Genomic DNA, 21,299 nt, shown 5'->3' on the forward strand with positions numbered 1-21,299 from the left:
TATAGTTACTTGATATTTTAAGTTTGGGCCTTAAAAAAATATTCATTTTAAGGTTTTGTTTTTTATCATTCATCCCCATTCATTTTTTAATCATTTGCAAAGTGCAAAGTTATGAATCTAAAGCAAAAGTGCATGTATAGTTACTTGGTATGTGTCTCTTACCCTAAATCCATATCCAACATAGATATTTGGAAAGGCACCATATTTTAATAGGCCCCTATGTAGACTATTTTTTCCAAATATGGATGCACAAAAATTTAAGATGCAGTCCAACTTGGTCCATTTTCCCCCGGGGGAGAGCCTATTTTGCCACCCCGCATATTTACCAAAGGGATTGTTGTAGGGGTTACTCAAATTATCCACAACCTGACTGTGGAGGGTGATTTAGCTAATGTCATCAATGTAATACCCATTTTTTAGATCTCAGCTCCCATCATGGACGAAATTATAGTTTCACCTCTCTGCGGGAGAAACCATTTTCAATCATGTCATTAGAGAGAAACCATGCGCCTGATAGCTTAGCGAAAGAGGCGACAAATCTTCAATGGAATTTCAGTTCATCGCGTTGAAATGTTTTTTAGTATTCTTTCTTTTTCCTGTGTTTCTTTCTTAGTGATTGTACCTCTTCATATTATAAATGAAAAACTTGTTAGTATATACAATGATGAGGCCCCAAACAATCAAATTAAGATGCAGCTAAAAAATTCATCAGAAGATGTTTCGATGCCCAAAAAATCCTCAAATCGATCATCTCGACCTATGAACATGAGAAAAAATGGATTTCAAGTCTTACAAAGAATTCATATTGTAAAGCAATTTCTAGACCTGTCAATTTTTTATATTTACAAGTGTTCACGGATCTACGCAATCTACACTAATTTTGAAGTTTTAAATTTTATAATTAGAGATAAAAATAAAATTTGAGGGTGTCACCAAGATTTCCATAAACATCTCTCCATACCATTTGCAGGTATTTCTTACTTCGATTATTTAGGGCCTCAATCTTATGCAAACCACATCCTTTTGAAAAAAGGGGACAAACAATTAATATAGTTTCCTTTTTTCCAAAAAAAAATACCGATTTTAAGGATTGCATAAAGGTAAGCACGACTACCTTTTTGATATGACTACTAGCGCAACCAAGCAGCACCTAAACTTACAATCTACTTTCACTATAATGCCTTGGTGTTGCCATTCTAATTTTCATTTTTTGACTACCTTTTTTATGATCTAAGACTTCTTATTTTCGAAAATAGGGATCACATACCATGAGCGTAGTGAAGATCACGCAGGAAACGTCACGTCACTGCAGCCATCTGATGTCAACACCAAGAGCAAGGATGGCATGACTTCTCCAACAGAACCTTCACTCGGCTCATTCAAGACATTTCCATTTAGCAATAAAACAATTGATCTCTAATTTTGCTCAGATAATCTTCTAATTAGCTGATGTTAGAGGTTGCTGCTACGGTTTTTTATTTAGGTACGAGTGTGTGTGTGTGAGAGAGAGAGAGAGAGAGATGAACAATAATCTTTCTAACGGTCATAAATTTAAGGAACATCACAACTAATCACTGATTAGCAGTAACCAAACTGATGAAATTGTATAGAGCCAATAAAAGTAAATCAAGAATCCTTGAACTTCCTAATAGTTGAAGAAAAGGTTACGCCAACATAATAAACCCTTTTAACCTACAAATACCAAATTAGGGCTTCCAATATGCTAGCTGCAGACCCTCAACACTGTAAGGTCTGAACGCAAATAGTCAAAGCGTAAAGCGATAACATTTTTTTTTTTTCTTTTTTATTCTCAAGGGTCAACAGTGGGATCAGAACTGAGGACAGGGTGCAACAATGAAGACCATAACGATCAAGCCACTTACCCAAAACTTGACATGGCATCACTAATGCAAGTTAACTAGTCAACATTAGCCAAACCATGTGAAACCTAAAGAAGACAAACCATTCTGTAAAAGCAAGAGAACCAATGGAACTTCTTCAAGCTGCAACTTCACCACCCATCATCTAAGAGAGAGAGAGAGAGAGAGAGAGAGAGAGAGAGAGAGAGAGAGAGAGAGAAATCATAAGTAAACAATCATGTTTGTCGATAGAAGTAGCTAGTTCCCAACAAAGTAGAGACCCTATTTCCATTTCAACATTTGAAATTTATCGCAGCAACTTTACTAAAAAGACCAGCGAAAATGATAAGCATAAAACAAAGGAAACGGAGATTAGCCGAGCAACAGAAACTTAGGAAACAGTTATTCTTCGATTTCTTTCAATAATTAATCTTAAGTATCCATTTGCTACTCATTTCTTACCAACTTCATGGAGAAAATTATGCAACCAAACTGGTTACTCAAGCATACCTTCTGCAGAGGGTTTCCTTGAACAACTCAGAATCACACTAATTGAGAGAGAAGATTGTTAGTTCGCCCTATGTGGTGTTTGCCTTGCAAGAAGAAAGAAATTATCCTATTGGCTTTCGAAGAACTTTCTCTTATTTCCTTGGCATGTATGGGTCTAGACCAAGAACATAGGGCCCACAAGTTAGAACCCAATGTTCAAGAAGATGGGGGCGACAGCCAAGGAGGCCAGGGGTCCCAACCACCTGGGTGGCCGCCCAGTGACGTGGGCAGCCAAAATGTTTTTTCTTTTTTCTTTCTTTCTTTTTTTTGGGTATAGCTAAAAAAACATATTATAAACTTTCAATTTTGCATCATAAATTAGAAACATAGCCAAATAATCACAAAAACCCTTGAAAACAAAAAAACCATGAAGTTTCATCATAAATGTAAAGCCAAACTTCAAAAAAAAGACGAAAATAATATATGAAACCATAAAGAAATAGGTTTCAGGGCACAAATAGATTTCTCTAGGGTTTTGGGGGGCCAAAATGCCCCCCACATACTATTTCCCCCCTTTCAAAGGGGGGAACTTACATTATTTATCCAATTGGCGAGGGCAATTTCCGCCCTCACCAGAAGGGCTCTCTGGGCAAGTGCCCATGCGTTGGGTGCTGGGTTTGCATAGCCCCAGTGTGGGGCAGTGAGGCCTCCCAGCCATCTGGGTGGGTTTAAACTATGCTAGAATCTACACATATAGGCATTGCAACCGCACTTGCATTTTCATATTTTATTTTTCTTTTTTATTTCTAATAAGTAAATTTTTATTTTATTAAACTTAAATACGCAGATTGACATCAACAGGAATCATTTCATACTTGTTCAGCCAAAGAATTCAAATAATCCAGCTATTTTGTGAATCATCGAACAATCATAATGGGACTTGCTTCAGCTGATCAGTGATGTTTCTGTTTCCTGAAGGTTCTTCTAGATGATCCAATTTCTAGGCTGTCAGTTTGACTGAAGAGTTGTTAAACAACATTGTATTTGTGAAGAAGGTTACCCTGGTCATAGTGATTGCGCAAATAAATGAAGTTTCTTAAGGCTAAGAGGAACGGTTTTTGGACCAAACCGTGTTTCTAAAAGAAAGCTGAATCTCAGTCTGTTAACTACCTAGAGGCAAGTCAGATGCTGTTGACTGAATATACTAGGTGGAAGTTGCAAGAATTTGTTGAAGAATCAAAACATGGGCACATCAAATGCTTAAAATAGGTTCCCACATTTATGGTGATTACATCATTCATCTTCCGACAAAAATAACAATTCGTTAAATTATACGTGTTGAGGATGATGCAACACTCAAAAATGGCCAGAATAATTAGAAAATCATATCTCTGGGATAACAACTTACTCAATTTCTAAAGATGAACGAGTAACGATTTCTTACCTTGAAGAAATCCCCTAGCATACCATGTAGGCCACCACTTCTACGTCGTACTCCATAAAATCTTTCAGCTATGTCATCAAGCAACTGTGCGAAACCCAAATGATATTAAAAGCTCACATATTTTATTTGAAGAATGGAATAACCAAATTATAAAACACATGCTATTTCCATAAAAATCAAGAGAGAAATTTGGATCGCATCCCTGGACTTATATTGGTTTTTTGCAAACGAAAACTTCATAAAAATACTGCAGATTGCCAGAACTTTTCCTGTTGCAACTTGGAGATCATCTTCAAGGGCAGGTCATTAAACAGAACATATGTAAGACGTAAAATCATATAGCAGAATGCATAAAGAAGCTGTGTAGAAAATGTTGAATATATTATGGGAAAAGAGCAAATCTGAGAAACCTCAGGAAACACTGAGAAATTAGTATTATACCCCTCCCTCCCTCCCTCCCTCCCTCCCTCAAAATTATAGAAATCTAACTCTTCCACTCATTTCCTTGTATTAATTGATTCCAAGGTCGTTTATGATTTTGTATCGTCCGTGCATAAAATACGCCTTGTCTCCTGTTTGTCCCACTGCCAGTCTCTGACTTCAGTTTGCCATCTGACTTGGTTGACAATGCTAGGGCTAATTTTGACTCAGTCATACTTCCTTATTAATTGTATAGCTCTTAGTTAAGATAAAAGGAATAGCGCATAGGTAATGAATATAAGGAACTCACTTCTTCAAATGAAGGATCTCTAGATATACTAGTACGGTAATTTTGTCTCAGTATCCTAAAAAGTGGTAGAGCATCTCTTTCCAACCTGCATCAAGAGCAAAGGAAAATCAGGAAAATAACAAAACACTATTTCATATAACTCCTTTTAACAAGAAAGTAACAATGCAGGGCACTAGTTAGAGAGAGGAAGAAACCACAAGGTTTTAGAAGAAAATGATACAAAAAAAGGATATTTAGGACTAGAAGAAGATTCCCGTAAGAAAGAGAGAAAATGTAAGAGTAACACAACAATGTCATTAAATCTTAATTTCATGGTATGCTAAGGAAAACAAAAACATTTTATATACATAGTTTGCACATATTTTTGTCCCTTATCAGAAATATTAATATACTGCAAAATCTAAAGAATTATATTATATTAAAGGGTGAGTAGGTTGCCTCCTTATACTATATAAAAGGAGCACCTATAAAATTTACCTAGAGATGTCATTTCGGTGTCGAAAAGCTTTTGATGGCTTCAAAATCTCTTCTTATTCTAACTTGTAAAATTTAAAATTTCAAAAACAATCTAGATCCAGCAGATCAAGAAATACTTGAAAATCATGAAAATAAATAGTCCAGATAACTTATTACAAGATGCACTATTTTTGGACTTAGAATTCTTCTTTTTTTCTTCATGTGCATTCCTCTCAAGGCCGAGATGATCAGCTAGAGGGTTCTCCTATGCCAAACACTCTCCATTGTAGGATTTTTTTGGTGCACCTTACTTCAACAGTATAAAGGTTGCAACCTTATATCAACTTTTTCCTATATTAAAAATTATACAGCACTCAATTATATTTTGTATTACTATTACAGAAGTTTTGCAAAATATTGTGTTATTGAACTATATGATATCTACAACCACTGAATATATAATATAATAAACTTTATATCTTTTGACAATGTCTGAGACTACAAGAATGTTTGTTCCCATGGATATTGAGGCAGTGATAGCAAAAAATTTTTACAGAATGGGGTTCAAGTGCCACGAATTGCTAGTAAGTAGCATCGTAAACCATACCTTACAACATTATATATGATCAGAAGAAGTAGCTAATACATCATTTTGTACTTCAGATTTTATGCTATTTAGTTATATCCTTTCTGGTGGCTTAAATTGTGTACTTTTTTATTCTGCTTTTAAAAATATCATGTGCTTCCCTTACTGAGCAGCTCAAGGAAAATAAAAAAGAAAAAGTGCTTTGACCTCCTTTTTCTTAATCTGAAGTGTCCTTTGTGTCTAGCTTTTGCTTGGCCATTATAAAGTATATTTCTGTATTTACAAACATGGCACTTCTTTTTGTTAGTCTGGCTTTTAGTTTGTAAAAATATTATTCTCATTCACTGTATTCCTTCATGAAAATAATGTTTCTTATGCACATTTCTGTAGTCTTATGTAACAAAGATAAGCATAGCAGCTGACCCTACTTGGAAGTGTCTCGTGAGGTCACTTGATTTTCTTTTGTCAAACACGAGGCTGACTTTAACATATTATCCAACTTCGAGACATGTACCTGAGATTTAGACAGTCTACTAGTGGGAAACATGTGTCCATACTCCATACATTGCAGTGCATCTAATTTTCCCTATATTCAAATCTAATTAATTTCACACATAAATATGTTACTAACATTTGTACACACATCCATCAGAACATAATATGGAGATGACGTGTCTAAAACCTTTATTTTTAAGAGTCATGATGCAATGTGTTAAATATATGGCCAAGACCATGTCATTGTATCCTTGTACCATAGGTCTTTACAAATATGCAAACACACACACAAACACCCACACACACACACATGCACACACCACACACACATACAGACACAAAAACATACATGGATATATTGTTTCAGCATGTTTACCATGGCGACATTCCGTAAGCACTTGAAATCTTGAAAAAAACCAAAATCCCTGAACCTTTCAAGGTTGCTGCATATAACCACTCCCACGGGTGCTCTCCTTCCCTCCTAAAGTCCTGCTCTAGCTATCTAGATCTCTTCCACTCAATGACATGGAAGAAATCATCTGGAAGAAGATACCAACCTTTCATAGGTGTCAAGATTCTGAAGAGTCACTGGTGTAGGCCAATGGAATTGAAGTGTGGCAATCCCGGTTAAGCTTTTAGCATATCCTTTTACCTTAGCAGTGCGGGCTTAACATGCTCTAGCTTATCTATTGTCTTGTTGATCAACTAAGCTAGATAGCTAGGATAAGGGATATATCGGAGAAGGACAAGCTATTCTACTTCTTGGATGGCTTAATTCTTGCGTTCCCCCCCTACTCATTCGTCCCACCAGAACTCACCGCATCGGAGTGACTTATTGGAGCGGAGCTCCGCCTTCCTTCTTCCTTTTCTACTCCAGGATCAAACACAGAGAGGATAAGGTCCAAAGCCAAGTCATGACCAGAGTAGACAAAAGGCAAATATTAAAATACCAAAGGATGTCTTGAAATGTTCCTTAAATTATGGGAAGAAGAAAAAGTGTATGGATGAAGATATATTTAGTTACTGTGGAACTGCCCTGGATGATCATGCTCTCACTTCCAAAACCCATTTCCATGCCACATACTACCATAATTATTCTAAATATCAATGTTATCAAATTCGCTTCGCCTTTGGATTTTAAGCATAAACCGAAGCGAAGAGAAGCGTGGTGCTGCAGCTTCGGCCAGATTCGGGCAGCTTCAGTCTACTTCAGGTCTGCTTCGGGCTGCTTCGGTAAGAAAAGAAATATCTATATAAAAGTATTTTTTTATTTTTTTATTTTTTTTTAAATTTTTCCATTATTTTTATATATTTTTATATAAATATCTAATTTATTTATATTAAATTTTTTTAAAAAAAGTCCGAAGTCTTCCCCCGAATCGGCCGAAGCACCAAATTGCTACATTTTTCTCACCAAACCGAAGAACACTCCGAAGCGAATCTGACAACATTGCTAAATATAGACATGTCCTATTTTTCATTTCTTTCACTCACTGCTCCATGCCATTATAGTTCCTTGGGTGCTAGAGATTCAAATTTCATCGGAGAAAGTTATCACCATATGCCACCCCGCTTACTTTAGGTCTTGGGTTTCGGTGACAGGACTTGATTGTCGTTTAATCAACTTGTTCAAACATAGAATTTTATTGACATTCTCTTTTCATCAAGTTTCATGGGAGATCCTTTAAGTGGATGGAATTTTCAACTGGGTGAAAGATCTCTACTAGGCAATATTGGTTCCCTGTGAGCATTATCCATCATTCTTCATCAGCCAATGATAGGAACAAGCAAAGGAGAACTGACTATATCCAACCCCTTAAAGATAGCATCCCACTTGCATGGAGCCACTATAATCATATGCATAAATATCCAGAAAACCATAAACTGGAAACACACAGTCTATTACAAACACTCAGGCATGGGAAAGGTTTCGAAATCATTCAAGCCATTTATGACTTATGCAGTCCTAAGCTAATTACATTTTTATTTAGAATGATCTCAAATTTCAATATTAAACTTGTATAGCTTACAACCTTTTTTTTTAATCGTCCGTCATTAGACTCTAAATGTCGGTAGATTATTTTCATAATATCAGATAGTCTGTATAACTGCCCCTCAAACTGTAATCAAACTCTGACGATATTAACTAGTGACTTAAAACTCAGACTTGGGTTGGGACACGCCAGGGTCCTGAGACAAGTCAGTAGTCCAATACGGCCGAGTCACACCAAGACTCAACCAAGTTTCCTAAAAAATAACACAGCAATGTTCCTGAACTGGTAAGCCTCGGCTGTGTCCTTAGGTTTTCATATCAGACCCAGCACCCCGAGTGACTTAGGTGATTGCAAGCCTGAACCAACACTCAGAGTGAGTAAAACATGAATCAATTAAGACTTACGTCTGCAAAAGATAAATGACGAACTGTGTCAAATCTGTGAGAGGGAAGTCCAACTGCTTGGATGCCAATTGCTTCCTCAATTCATCTATGAGAAGGTTAGCATCTCTCAGATTTCCCAAAGACAGATACCTAAATGAGAAGAAGAACAATGTTAGAAAGCTTTAGTCTCATGCGTGCTCAACTTGATGGCTTAAAGAAATCATTATGCATCAACAAAAAACATTCTGAAAAGCTAAAGGTTGCAACCACGTGTGCACCTCAAATTGGTCTCGATTACATCAATAGTTCTCATTCAAGATTCAGAACGATATAATACTCACATAAGAACTGAACGAACAATCGCCAAATCATCTTCACCAGGATAGCACTAGATTAATACAAAGTAATATCAGTTATTGTATTCAACACAATAAGAAAGTATAATCGCAACTATCAGAAGACAATAGTGAACTTGCTCCAGTGACAAAAGAAATGAAAACAAAATGGGCTCAAAGGCCCCTTCGTAACGTCCAGCTTCTGGAACACTTCGGTTATAACATAATTGATCAATATAAGAATGAAATGGATTAATGCACATCAAACACGGGAATATCAACCATTGTGTACTATTGATAACCGAACATAAAATGTTACAATGTAGAGAATCCTAAAGGACAAACCGACTCTCCAAACTGAAGCAAGTTCACAACATAATATTCTCAAAATCATCTTTGTTAGTTATTTGAAGTGTGGTATGGTATCAACTCTATGATCTTTATATTCCAGGCAACTACCTCTTTGGCTTCATGTTGATTAAAAAGGGTAAAAAATCCAAACTAATATGACAATTACAACTGCACAGAAGTTGTTCCCCTGGCATACGCTTCTCTATATAGTTTCATTTCAAAATTGAAGATCTGGAATAATGCCAACCTTCACTATCAAGTATCAAGATAATTCTTCTTAATCATGTTCAACATAAAATTATTTTTTCACAAACAGCAAAAATGAGCCCAGAATAAAATAACTCGATCCAGGATGGGATCTATTGACCAACCTTTACTGACGAGGAAATACCACTAAACACTTGAGAGTTGTCAAAGCATGATTCAGATCCAATAATGTTTCCTCAAAGTTGAAATTCCTTGGTTTTCAAAAGTTCAATTTTTTTGTAATACTAGAACTTTGGAAGATCTAGTTCTCGTCAGATCCAATCCAGAAAGGTCAAACAATAAAAATAGGAACAAAAAACAAGCAAGTGGCTCACATTGTTGAGATTCAAGGTGGAAGTGACAAACCTTTCCCATAAAGTTCACTAGTGTAGATGCAAAAATCTCTGGGTGCCTTCCACGGACAAAATGCATTGAGACCTTTGTGATGTCCTACAGTAGAAAACATCACAGCATTAGCATTCCACATCCAACTACATATATAGCCATTCAAAATATGACATACTTGTGTAGAGTTTTTTTCAACAGGTATCGAAGTATGTAACACTGCCAAAGATAATGAACCAGCAAATAGACATGCTCAACGAATCTTACAAAAAAACGAGATTCGAAATAAGCATTTGCATCTTGTCAGATTTTTTGGGAAAGCCTTTAAGAGTTTAGTTCCAAAACATTCAATATTAATATCATTGAACCCTGGAAACTTAAGGGGAAGATTTAAGGAGCAGTTATAACGTATTTTTGAAGGATTTATTTAACCTAATAACCTTTCCAGTCATGAGATTTGAAAGATCGGCTCCTGCAGGCACAGCCAGTATGCAATTTGATACATGTTATTTCTACTTTCTCTCGATGCTATTTTTCACTCAAAAGTTCCAAAACCAACAAAATGTGGGAAAATCGAAGATGCTATCGATCTCAAAAACATATTATTGATCTCCTACTCTGACATTTGTCCAGAGCACATACAAATTGAAAATGCAAGAGAGTTAGAAAAAATGCAGACCTTTATAAACATATATTTTTTTGGTTTTTAAATTGAAATAGTTTTTGAGAGATCTAATCAAAGTATTCTGAGTTAAATTAAAAATGTCCGCAGGGCCCCACGAACAATTAAAAGTTAAGTTTCTAAATCCTTTTTGGAAGTTATTTTTTACTAAACTTATTGCATTTGGGGATACGTAACCAAGATGGATCAGATTTAGTCAAAATAAAAATTTTCGAAGGCACACAATGTACTAGAGAGTACACAAAAATGTTCCATTAACCTAAAAATAAAAAAAGAAAATCACAACACTCCTGTTCAAGAATAATGAACACTCTCGATTAGAATGTGTATCATAATGAGAAATATCTGACAAATTTGTCCTGAATTGTGGAGTTCAATATCTGGAAGCATTTCTTCTTACCAATATGATCTTTCAAGCTGAGAAATATATCTTTAATCATCTATTGTGATATTCTCATCTAAATTCCAGATATTTTGGCTAAGCACATGCAGAAACCAATTGGATCAGTGGTTGCTTGGAGAATCCAACCTATCTTGTGACCCTAAATACAAGTTCAAGCTGTCTTTATTGGACAACTACCTGGCCTCGAACGACCGGATCAATGACTAGGAAGCCATATGGCAGTATATGATGAGCCCACAACAATATCATGATCAGAAACAAATAAAGGAGGTTTTTTTTAAGCGGTTATGGAAGGAAAGTATATTTCTGCACTGCAAAGTTTCTTTAATGGACAACCACCTGGCCTCGTTCCAGTGGTTCCATAACTAAGAGGCCAAAGAGCACTGTCCCATACCCCCACAAGAATACCATTAGAAGAGAACAGATGAAGGGACTTAATATTTACTTAAAATATCCATATTTATGAAGTTTCCATACTGTGCCTACTTAGGAAGGACCTATGGTGAGCCCCACTTATTAAATTACAACAGTATTGAATGAACATAGCTTTTCGTAACATGTTCAAAAGTACATGCAGGAGTACAACAGTCTTGACTTATGGCTTGTGTTACTATTTTCTACAGGCAACCTCTAAATGTTTGACATACCTACGAACCCTAAAGAGATCATTCTACAAACATACAACAAACAGCTTGCGTGTTTTCATCTCTAAGCAAATGCCTAAAAGATTCAAAACAATCACAATAAGAAACCATATAGAATAGTTATTTTATAGTAAGGGCCACTATTCCAAAACCATATATCTACAATAGCCACAAAAGCAAAGGAGCAGAGATAGCTTCTCTGCTCCTTACATGTTTATAGCAGGGATGCTTATCAGTTTTTCCAATCTGTAACCATGAAATGCAGTAAAATACACAGAGCTTCAACCTACCAACTCAGGAGACTGGGAATAAATGTACTCTGCCAACATATCATGTAATTCGGGTGATCCTTTACTAGGAGCTCCAAATTCTGCAGACCACCTATGCAAATGAAAAGAAATTAAAGGGTAAGAAAGTGAATAATAGAGTTTATAACTTTAACATTGTTAAAGTGCCATCAAGAAATACATTTATGAGGAAATGAAAAAGATTTAGTAGATTTCAAGGGCATTTTCTAGTTTGAATTGATTAGGATTCTTTCTGGATTTCTTACATTACATAAGCAAAAGAAGAGAACTGGATAGCAGACAAAGGTTTTAAAATCTGTAAAGTAGGTAAGGTGGGGCAACATTATACTCATGGAGGAGTATGAAGACCACTGATATGCTTGTCTATGAAAAAAATCTTTTCAAAAAGGAAAAGCAGTAGAATAGGATATGTCATAGTAATATCAACATTGAGCAGCTACATAATAATCATAGCTGGGGTTTATTCAGAAATACAAGTCACCCAGGTTTCTAACTTGCCATGCAGCAAATAGAAAAGGATGATGCAAATTGCTACAGAGCTAATATTCCAGCATATATATGCTTGAGAAATTTATGCTTCGGTGAGTAGGACATCATACATGGGCGGCCAACCAACGGAATGCCCAGGAACCCTAGAAAACATCCCCAAAATCTTCAAATAATTTTTTCCCTTAAAACTGATACCTGACCTTAGGAAAATTAACAACAAACATTTCTTTTGGAGGAAGGGAATGTGTTCCTTGGGTAGCTCTCTTTCCTCAAAACTACGGTATAGGAACCTTGCAATCAAGGTTATGTTCCAAAGATGAGGCAACCTGATGACTTGATTAGGGCGCCAAAAGTTTCGATTCTATATAAGACATTCTGATAAAAAATAAATCACATAAGTTCCCTCCTTACGGCTTTTTTTTTTTTTTTTTTTTCCATGCTTGGTATTAGCTAGAGGATTCAAAGGCATATGAAAGTTTCTAAGGAGGACCTTCAGCACCCTTAGTTGCATTATGATCGCTCTACGGAGATAGGAGATCACTATCCAATAGACAAATACCTTCACAGGAGTTCCATATATTAAGCATCAGAGATCGAGCAATAAAACAAGTTCTTGAGAGTACACTATCTATCCATCCAACAGAGAATAAGGAGAGAAAGCATAGTTAAGAGTAGTCAAGGGAGAGAGAGAACAGCATAGAGAACTTGGTAGTGAGGAGGGAAAGAAAGGAGCTTGCAAGGTTGGGATCAGTTCATAGTGTTATTGCTGAACCGAGAGATATCGTGGTATTGTTTGATTCAACTAAGTTAATTGAGGGTGTTAATTTCCTCTAGGTTTAGGCAACCTACTTATGGCAGAGAACTTTGGCAGGGATTGTTGCCTCAGCAATGGAAATATGGAGACAACTTCCAAGACTTTAGTTTTATTTGAAGTATTTTTTATGTGGCTTCTGGACCTACGGGATGGTTTCCTCAACACTGTTAGATACTCAATAGGCATGAGAACTTCCCTTGAAGGTTGTCAGACAATTGAAATTTTACCCCCCATCGTAGGAATAGATTTTTTATGATAAGGATCAGACACAATTCTAGGTACGATAACCGGAAGGCAGATAAGAAGGCGAAAGTGGGCCCTGATGTGTGTCATATTCAGAGAAAAATAATGATTAAAGGTGAGAAGATAAAAAGTGGTGTACTTGATTCTCATCAGATTCAAATGGAATCCCTAAGGAGATCATTGTTAGGGCCAAAAGACATACTTTTAATAAGTTTATATTTGCATTTCCACTTACAAGGAAAATGGCCTTTTAGGACCATTCCAAGTGCTTTCTTAATTTTTATTTGTGTTTTTTAGCAGTTACAATATGGTTCATCAAAAAAGATATTTACACGAGTAGATCTCTATGTTATGCATCATCTAAGGTCATCAGTGCTACCCCGACCACAATATAAAGAAGGATTTCTCTGTTTGCACCATTTTAATGGTGAAGTGAGAATGTCAAACTCCAAAAATGCCCTTATAGTGTATCATCTCTATTTTTAAGGGAGACATATACAAGGTAATTTTAAAAATATTGTGAAACTCCCCCTAGAAAGTGGGAGAGAGTCAATGGAGGAAGAATGCCATTTAACTAAAATCAATTTCCAGAGATTTAAATTACATTCTGTACCGTGCCTTTAAAGGTAAAACCAATGCACCACAAGGGCACTTCATGGTCAAAATTTTTGGAATAGGACATTCTAACTTCCCTATTAGAATACCATATTATAGAAAATCCATAAAGAAATATTGTAATATATGTCCATATCAAGCAACAACCTCAAGACCATTTATACCTCATCTGTTTCAAGTAAAAATCTACAGCTTCCAAGTTATCCTTCCAATATTTACAATTACGAGCAATGAGCAAACAATGGAACACATGATTGCATACAAAACTTATCTAATTGAAAACAAATATACGACACAAAAAGCTCATGTAATCACTTCCTTCAAGACGTCCAAGAATGAAGAGCACAACTCAGCAGTCATTATTAGAAGAGCAATAAACCACTGAAGAAACACAGGATTGAATACAAAAATACTTTTTTAAAGTAATAACCAAGATACAGGAAAACATTATAAAAAAATAACCAAGATATACAAAACCCACTTTATCGCTTCCTTTAAGAATGAAGAACACCCTTCAACACGTGTTTTTGCTGCTGCCAAGGCCTCTGAAAGCTTTTGCATGTCGTCATCATCCCCTAAATGTTGTGGCACAGATAGCTGTGGAAACTCTTGATATATTTTTCTGACACGATCTAAGATATTTGAAAAATAAGAAAGTAAATACTGTAATGGCAATAAGACCAAAGCAATGCCAAGTATTTACCAACAAAACTATATGCATATTAGTGATACAAGAGTAGAATTATATAAATGAATGAAAATGTACATGCCCAAGAAAATATACGTATTTATAAAAGAATGGGAATTGATGCTGTATTCGCTAGCTCCCCATTCTGGATATCAATCAAAGGCACCTTTCCAGTAATAAAGGGCATCATGATCCAAAAATTGGAAGCAATTTTAATCCCCATAGGTTTGATGATTAGTAAAGGTGAAACAAAGTGAAGACAACCTGCAAGAGTGCCAGCAGCAGAAACCCAGCCAAGGAATTCATCAATGGAGTTTTGGAGGTTGAAAGCTACTGCTTCACAATCACTATAATACTTTAGGTCACATTCACGAAGAGAGGCTTAAAGATCTTTAGCAGTAACAGCTTGCATCCCACTCTATAACACCTAGTCAGGTTGCGCCTAATGAGACAAAAAACCAAGAAGCATGTGAAGCCACCTGCCCCCATCCTTTTAGAAGCCCACTGAAGCTCTCGATGAATTCCACGTATGCCCTGGTATTCCCCATGTTATGTCTTTTCCTTCCTCTGGGGACACTTGGGAAGTAATTCAACGAGCATCCCCTGCCTGATGTAGGCTTGTCAATGGATGTTCACCACGTATCCTTGGTCAGGAATAGAATGTAAGTGGCAATCTCTCCCAAAGACCTTCACCTGTATGTATAAGTCATGGCTAGCATCTTTTCCATCAACAATAGCTTGATGGAGAACCCAAGACCAGCTGGGCTGGGAGGTGACTTCAGAGATAGTTAAAGCCAAGTATGCAAGACTTTTCAGGGTGCCCCCACAATACATGATTGTATTACAGCAAAGGCATCAACATTGGTTATGGCTTCAAGGATATTTAGAGATTATCTTATTAGGTCGTTAATCATGGAAGGAGATATCTCTCAATGTTATGTTGAACTCATGGACAATCCATGTATCCTTGTTGCATTTCTGACCTATATTGAAGATAGTTTGCATATCACTAGATCCACAGGATGTTCAATAGAACACCATACCTATGAAAATGTTAATGACATTTCAAGATAGGTTGGCCAAGAATCTGTTGGTATGTAGTTTCTGTACATCAACGATAAACCCCTGACCAACCCCCTCCCAAAAAAATGCCCCATCCCCGAACCCCCAGTGGTCTGCGTTGTCAGTGTTTTCATTTGATGGTTTTCTTTCCCTCCCTCTCCCCTTCTACTGAGATATAAACATATCCATCCCGACTTGTGAGTAGAATTTGAGGTATGCCTCTTTTATCTTTATGACATGGTTAACATTCACGGAAAAAAAAACCTTAAAAGTAGAAAATTATCACCAGTCAAAAACATATTGGCGACATAAAAAACTATATGGGGTATCATGCTTTCTTCATGCTTACAGTACGGGGACTTCCAAGAGGTCAACAGTCATATTAATTCTCTTGCACCAGCAAGCTTGACTTTCTGCTGGGATCATGTGTACTATTGCTTAATTAGGTGCACTATAGGTAAGATGGACATAAATATACTCAAAAAGTAATTTCGAGAGTTCAGGCTTCAGAAAAATACACTTTGCTGTAAAATAAAACAAACTCATGAATAAGAAAAAAAGCAGACCACTAAAATTAGGGGCGGCATAAGGAGAGAACCTACCAAGAGTTCCTTCATTATAAGGACATTTTCCTCTGACAAGAACCTCCACAAATAGAACAGCAAGCTCGGCTCCACAAGTAACCTAGAAACAATTCGCAAATTGACTAAATCATGATTGTGTAGTTCTAAAGAAAAACAAAACCCAAATTCTTATAATGCCGAGAAAACATATATATGTATGACAAAACTGTAAGTATAGCATTACTGCATCATACTAATATCCAACAGCTTTAACTGTTGATTAAATATTCTAGTCAAATGCCCAACACATTGCTTATCTGTAATTTAGTTGGGGTATCATCCCTACAACAACCCAGTTAAGTAGTCCAAAGAGACACATAAAAGTGTTCTGACCCTTGATGAAGAAAGTTAAAGAAGCAAAGAGTAGACAATCAAGCTCTCTACTGCAAGAATTATTTTTAAAAAAAAATTATTAATTTAGGAAAAGAGGAAATGCAAATACAGGAGTAAAACAAAGAATAGCAAATAATTTCAAGCTATTTTAAATTGTGTTGCATACTACATTTTGCAACGCATCGCCTACAACACCAATTTAATAACCATTCCATAAGGAAAAGGGTCAAACCTCATAGAGCATTAAGCATGCATGGTAGTCTATTGCTGGGGTCTTTCATTAGAGCAGAAATAAAAACAAATTCACAAACATTCAACTGCAATGTGTAAGTAAGTATATATAGGAAATCCCAACAATTATATTAAAGCAAAAAGAAATCCAAGGTGCAAAATTACACCACAATGGCTTCTTTTTTTTCCTTCTTTTTCTTCATCAAATAGACCTCAACAGTCAAGGTGGTACAAACCCAAAGCCCCAAACCCTTTGCATTGACCTCTTTGCAGGCCGGGCTATCCCCCAGAATATTGGTGTCCTTCAAGACATGATTTACATTTCTCATGCTTACGACATTGTTGAACTTTGTATAGGTGGTATATTACTCTTATTATGAGGACATCCCGACCATTAATAATTCTGACATTGAAAGAAATGTTATGCACCTTATTGTCAATCCATCGTCTATATAAATTATGACAAGTATCCAGTCATGGAAGGGTGAACAGGCACCCTTCCCATGGTTGAGATCTCATATGGCCATATCCAACATGCAAAAATTAGTCGAGAATTTTATTTTTTATTTTTCATTTAAATAATATACTTATCTGAATTTTGGTGTGTAGATGTATTTCCATAAAGGGAAAAGTTTATATAAGGATGCAACCTTAAAATGTAGAATTAAAAATGCACCTCAAAAATCCATTGGAAAATATTGTTTTAATGTTGAAAAACCCTCTAATTGATCATCTTGATATCGAGATGTATGAATATGGAAAAAAAAATGATTTTGAGTTCCAAAAATAGTGCATCTTGCAACACATTATCTAAACTGTTCATTATCAATATTTTCATATATCTATAGATCTACTTGATTTTAACCATTTTTGGAGTTTAAATTTTTTTTATTAGATATGAAAATTGATTTTAAGATAATCTTAAGAATTTTTTACACCAAAATTACATATTATGATAAAATTTGAAGGTGTGCCTTAATTGGATAGTTTAAGGTTGCAACCCTATAGAAACCATACCCTTTTATGAATATAACTAAATAAAAATGATTAAAAACTATTTTAAATAAAAAATGACCAAAATACCTCTAAATTCATTTTGGACAATATTTTTTATTCAGAATATTTTTTAATTAATTTTATTCAATCTTACTTATAAAAATGAACTTAAAGCCAAAATTTCAGATCAATATCATTTTTAAATAAAAATAAAAAATAAAAAAAGAGATTCATTATTGGCCCTTGGATGTGCATGGTTCAATCTGAACCATTAAAAGATGCATTTGCACCTTTTAAGCGTCCACATGCTGTGGACGCAATACCAACCCATAATTGTAATGGAAATTGTCGCAATTGTCTCTCATTGCTCTCGTGCTTACTATAGCAATCCCAAATCCTGAAAACCCTGAGCAGTCATATTCAAGGATTGTTTACAACCATAACCTATTGATTACTGCATCAAGATACTTAGAATACCTACAAACACTAATTCTTTCATGGCCACCATCTAGAGAGATTTGAAAGGAACTGACGGATAGGATCTTTCTTCAAGGCAGCCACAACCATCACAAGGTGATGAAGTCAATAAGAGATACCAATAGCTGGACTTTGCAATGATAATACATGGAGGGAGTTCTTAGCCGCAAAGGACCAAAGTTATTGATGAGTTTAGAATGGGGACAACACTCAAAGTGAAGTGGAGCCTTTCTCCACTAAGGATGATAAAACTAAATTTCAATGGGTGCCTCAAAGGAAACCCACGGCTCACAGGAATCAAAGAACTTTGTGATTCTTGTCTTATTCAAGTTCAGCTTTTGCCCCAACACCTCAATTTCACAAGATTCCAACCACATGATATCTTCTATTCTAAGCTCATGTTTTCTCCAAACACCTCCAACACTGAACTAAAGAGACTATACTTTCATTATTTATTTATTGGCTGAGTAGAGCAAACTGATTAAATGGTCTCTAGATTCATTAGTTTCACATACTACCTCCGCCCTTATGTTTATGATAATCCTTTTACAAAATAATGATTAAAAAGTTATGGCCAACTTTTTTAAAAAGTGAAAACAACTCAAGTCTTCCACCGTAAAGAATTCATCTTCCTCAAATGTTCATAATAACTTTTATTCAACCAAGGAAGTAGATATAATATAACCTGTCCATGTGCAAGTTGGATACAGGCACCTGATTGGAGCAAATCCAAGGCTTCAGCATATTTCTGACTTGCCACATATCTGTAATAGACAGAATGACTTTTCATCAGTAAACAAAGCAAGGTATCGTCGAAGAATCACATCAATAATACTCAATATTAGTCAAATGCAAATTAAACACATTTTCTCAATAATTCAGTTCAAATTATTTAATGCTTACATAAGCCTGTAGCAAAACATGCTTGAAATAAATCTTCAATGGCCATAAAAAAGAACATACTAGTGAAAAAATATTAAAAAGCGGGCAGGCAAAAAATCCTTAGCTTTAAATTGGTTACACATACATTATCATTGACTATGAATTTAGAAATGCTTAAAACACAATTACTGACCGACACTCACGCCCCCCTTGATATGAATATTCTATCTGACGTGTTTCTGTATGTTCTTTTGAAGTTCTTAGGGATGGCCTTAGTTCAATACGTAGTGATATTCAATTATTTTACACAGTACTAAGATTTTTGTATGCTTTCTAACATCAAGGAAAAACATGTTTCAGTAAATCGACCACAAGGAGGGGCGGTGAACATAACCTATCTCCATTATACGTCAAGGCTACAATATGCAGTATATTGACATGCATGTAAATATTGGAACTCCAAGCTACCTACTCTTAAATTTCTTTATCAAACCATGCACTAAAGGTAATCATTTGCATCCATGCGACATTTCTGAATCGAGTAACATCATTACTGGATACCATGGAAAAGATTATTCGAATGTGAAATTCATAACAAATAAAGAAATAAGTTCTCTATACCTCGCATATATAGTCTTATACAACTGCTGAGCCTCATAATAGTTGCCGGCTTGTACACTTTTCTCTAACTTTTCTAGGGTCTGCATTTTTAAGGAAAAGCAGATTCATCAATTTCAACAGGCAAGCTTAACGAAAAGAATTTTAAAAAGAAAAAAAAAATGGAGACCAGCAAAATGCCATCTAATGCCCAGAAACGATTATACAGAATAATAGAAGGTTTAATTTTGCGTCAAAACAAAAAGAATGCTTTCATTTCATGGCCTACATCTATCTTTTAAATCCTTCAATAACCAACCACCAAAAGAAAGTAATAGCTATAAATTCTAGTTTGTAACTTGAAAAGTTATAATGGTATTTATTAGAAAAATTGGCCACGAAAAGCTCCCATGGTAAACATTGACCCCAAGTTCCACAAACAAAAGGTCGGAAGTTAAGAATAAAGGTTATACCTGGCTATTCTAAGCCCATTAACAAAACCAAAACTGTTGTCAAACGAATTCAATAAATTTTGGAAAGGAAAAGTAATTAATCAAATAAACTGGAAAACGTTCCAAGAACAATTACGATCAGTTTCCTTTTTGCAAGAAAAGAAACAATTAGGAAGCCAAATTTTCCAAATTATGATTTTTCTTACCTATGAAGGTTAATATACAATTTTTGCTCAAATTAATTTTTTTTCACATTAATGGTGAACAATGAATAATCAATAAACAAAGAAACTTCGATATTAGAGTAAGTTCAATCCTGAATCATCTGCTAAAATGTGAATCAATCCAATACGAAGAAGTCATCAACTAATATTTGGAGTTAACAATCAAGCAATTCTGGGTGAAACAGGAAAATTAAATTAAATAAATAAAGTAATTTCCATGAAATCGCAAGAAAACATAACAACTGCTTGCCCATCGATATCAGGCGCTGAGTACTGATAGAAGAGGTACCTTAGAGGTGATTCCTGTGATCCGCCTCATCTCTATTTCTCTACGAAATTTTCTCCCACTTCTCTCTCTACAAGGTTTTCTATCTCTCTCTACAGAGTGAGCACGGAAAAATATATTCCACAAAGTGAGAAATTCGACCTGGAAATAGAGAAGAGCTCTGCTATTTACCAAAAAAAAAAAATGGAGGAGCTCTGCTTTTTACCATAAAAAAAAAAAATAGATGAGCTCTGCAAGACGGTCACCCAGAAGAGCGCGCAGAAGAAACTAACGACTAAGAGGGGTTAGAGTCCTTACTTTTTTTAGCTAAATAATTTTTTTCTTTTTATTTGAACAATAGCAACTTAAATCCTGGTCCGCTGATTTGCTTCAGCAACCGTTATATTTTTTCTCACTGATTTTATCTAAATTATTTTGGGTTATTTTTGTCAAAAATTTACAAAATACACCCTAATGGACTCCCTAGATAACTTACCCCACCCGAACTTTTTCTCACACTCCTTTCCTTGTCCAAGAACATTTTCCGGCAAAAACCCC

At 35.5% G+C, this 21,299-nt stretch overlaps 1 protein-coding gene across 2 annotated transcripts; it reads right to left on the reverse strand.

Annotated features, from left to right (window-relative positions):
* Nucleotides 1-1,578: 1,578 nt before the first annotated feature.
* On the reverse strand, nt 1,579-21,007 carry LOC18424221 (golgi-to-ER traffic-like protein). 2 transcript variants are annotated; one of them, XM_011630630.3, is made up of 13 exons: nt 20,968-21,007; nt 20,766-20,854; nt 19,825-19,904; nt 19,007-19,085; nt 16,264-16,345; nt 14,393-14,543; nt 11,733-11,823; nt 9,735-9,818; nt 8,778-8,824; nt 8,458-8,586; nt 4,523-4,607; nt 3,793-3,876; nt 1,579-2,025 (listed from the first exon to the last, which is right to left on the reverse strand). In XM_011630630.3, exons 2-13 carry the CDS (start codon nt 20,793-20,795, stop codon nt 1,999-2,001), a joined length of 969 nt encoding a protein of 322 aa, XP_011628932.1. In that variant the 5' UTR covers nt 20,796-20,854; nt 20,968-21,007; the 3' UTR covers nt 1,579-1,998. The 2 variants fall into 2 exon arrangements, with proteins under 2 accessions (XP_011628932.1, XP_011628931.1); XM_011630629.3 differs by having other exon boundaries at nt 20,766-21,007.
* Between the last annotated feature and the right edge of the window lie 292 nt (nt 21,008-21,299).

The sequence above is a fragment of the Amborella trichopoda genome, chromosome 9, assembly GCF_054954075.1.
Source record: "Amborella trichopoda isolate Santa Cruz 75 chromosome 9, AtrichopodaSantaCruz75HAP2 v2.0, whole genome shotgun sequence".
Lineage (NCBI taxonomy): Eukaryota > Viridiplantae > Streptophyta > Magnoliopsida > Amborellales > Amborellaceae > Amborella > Amborella trichopoda.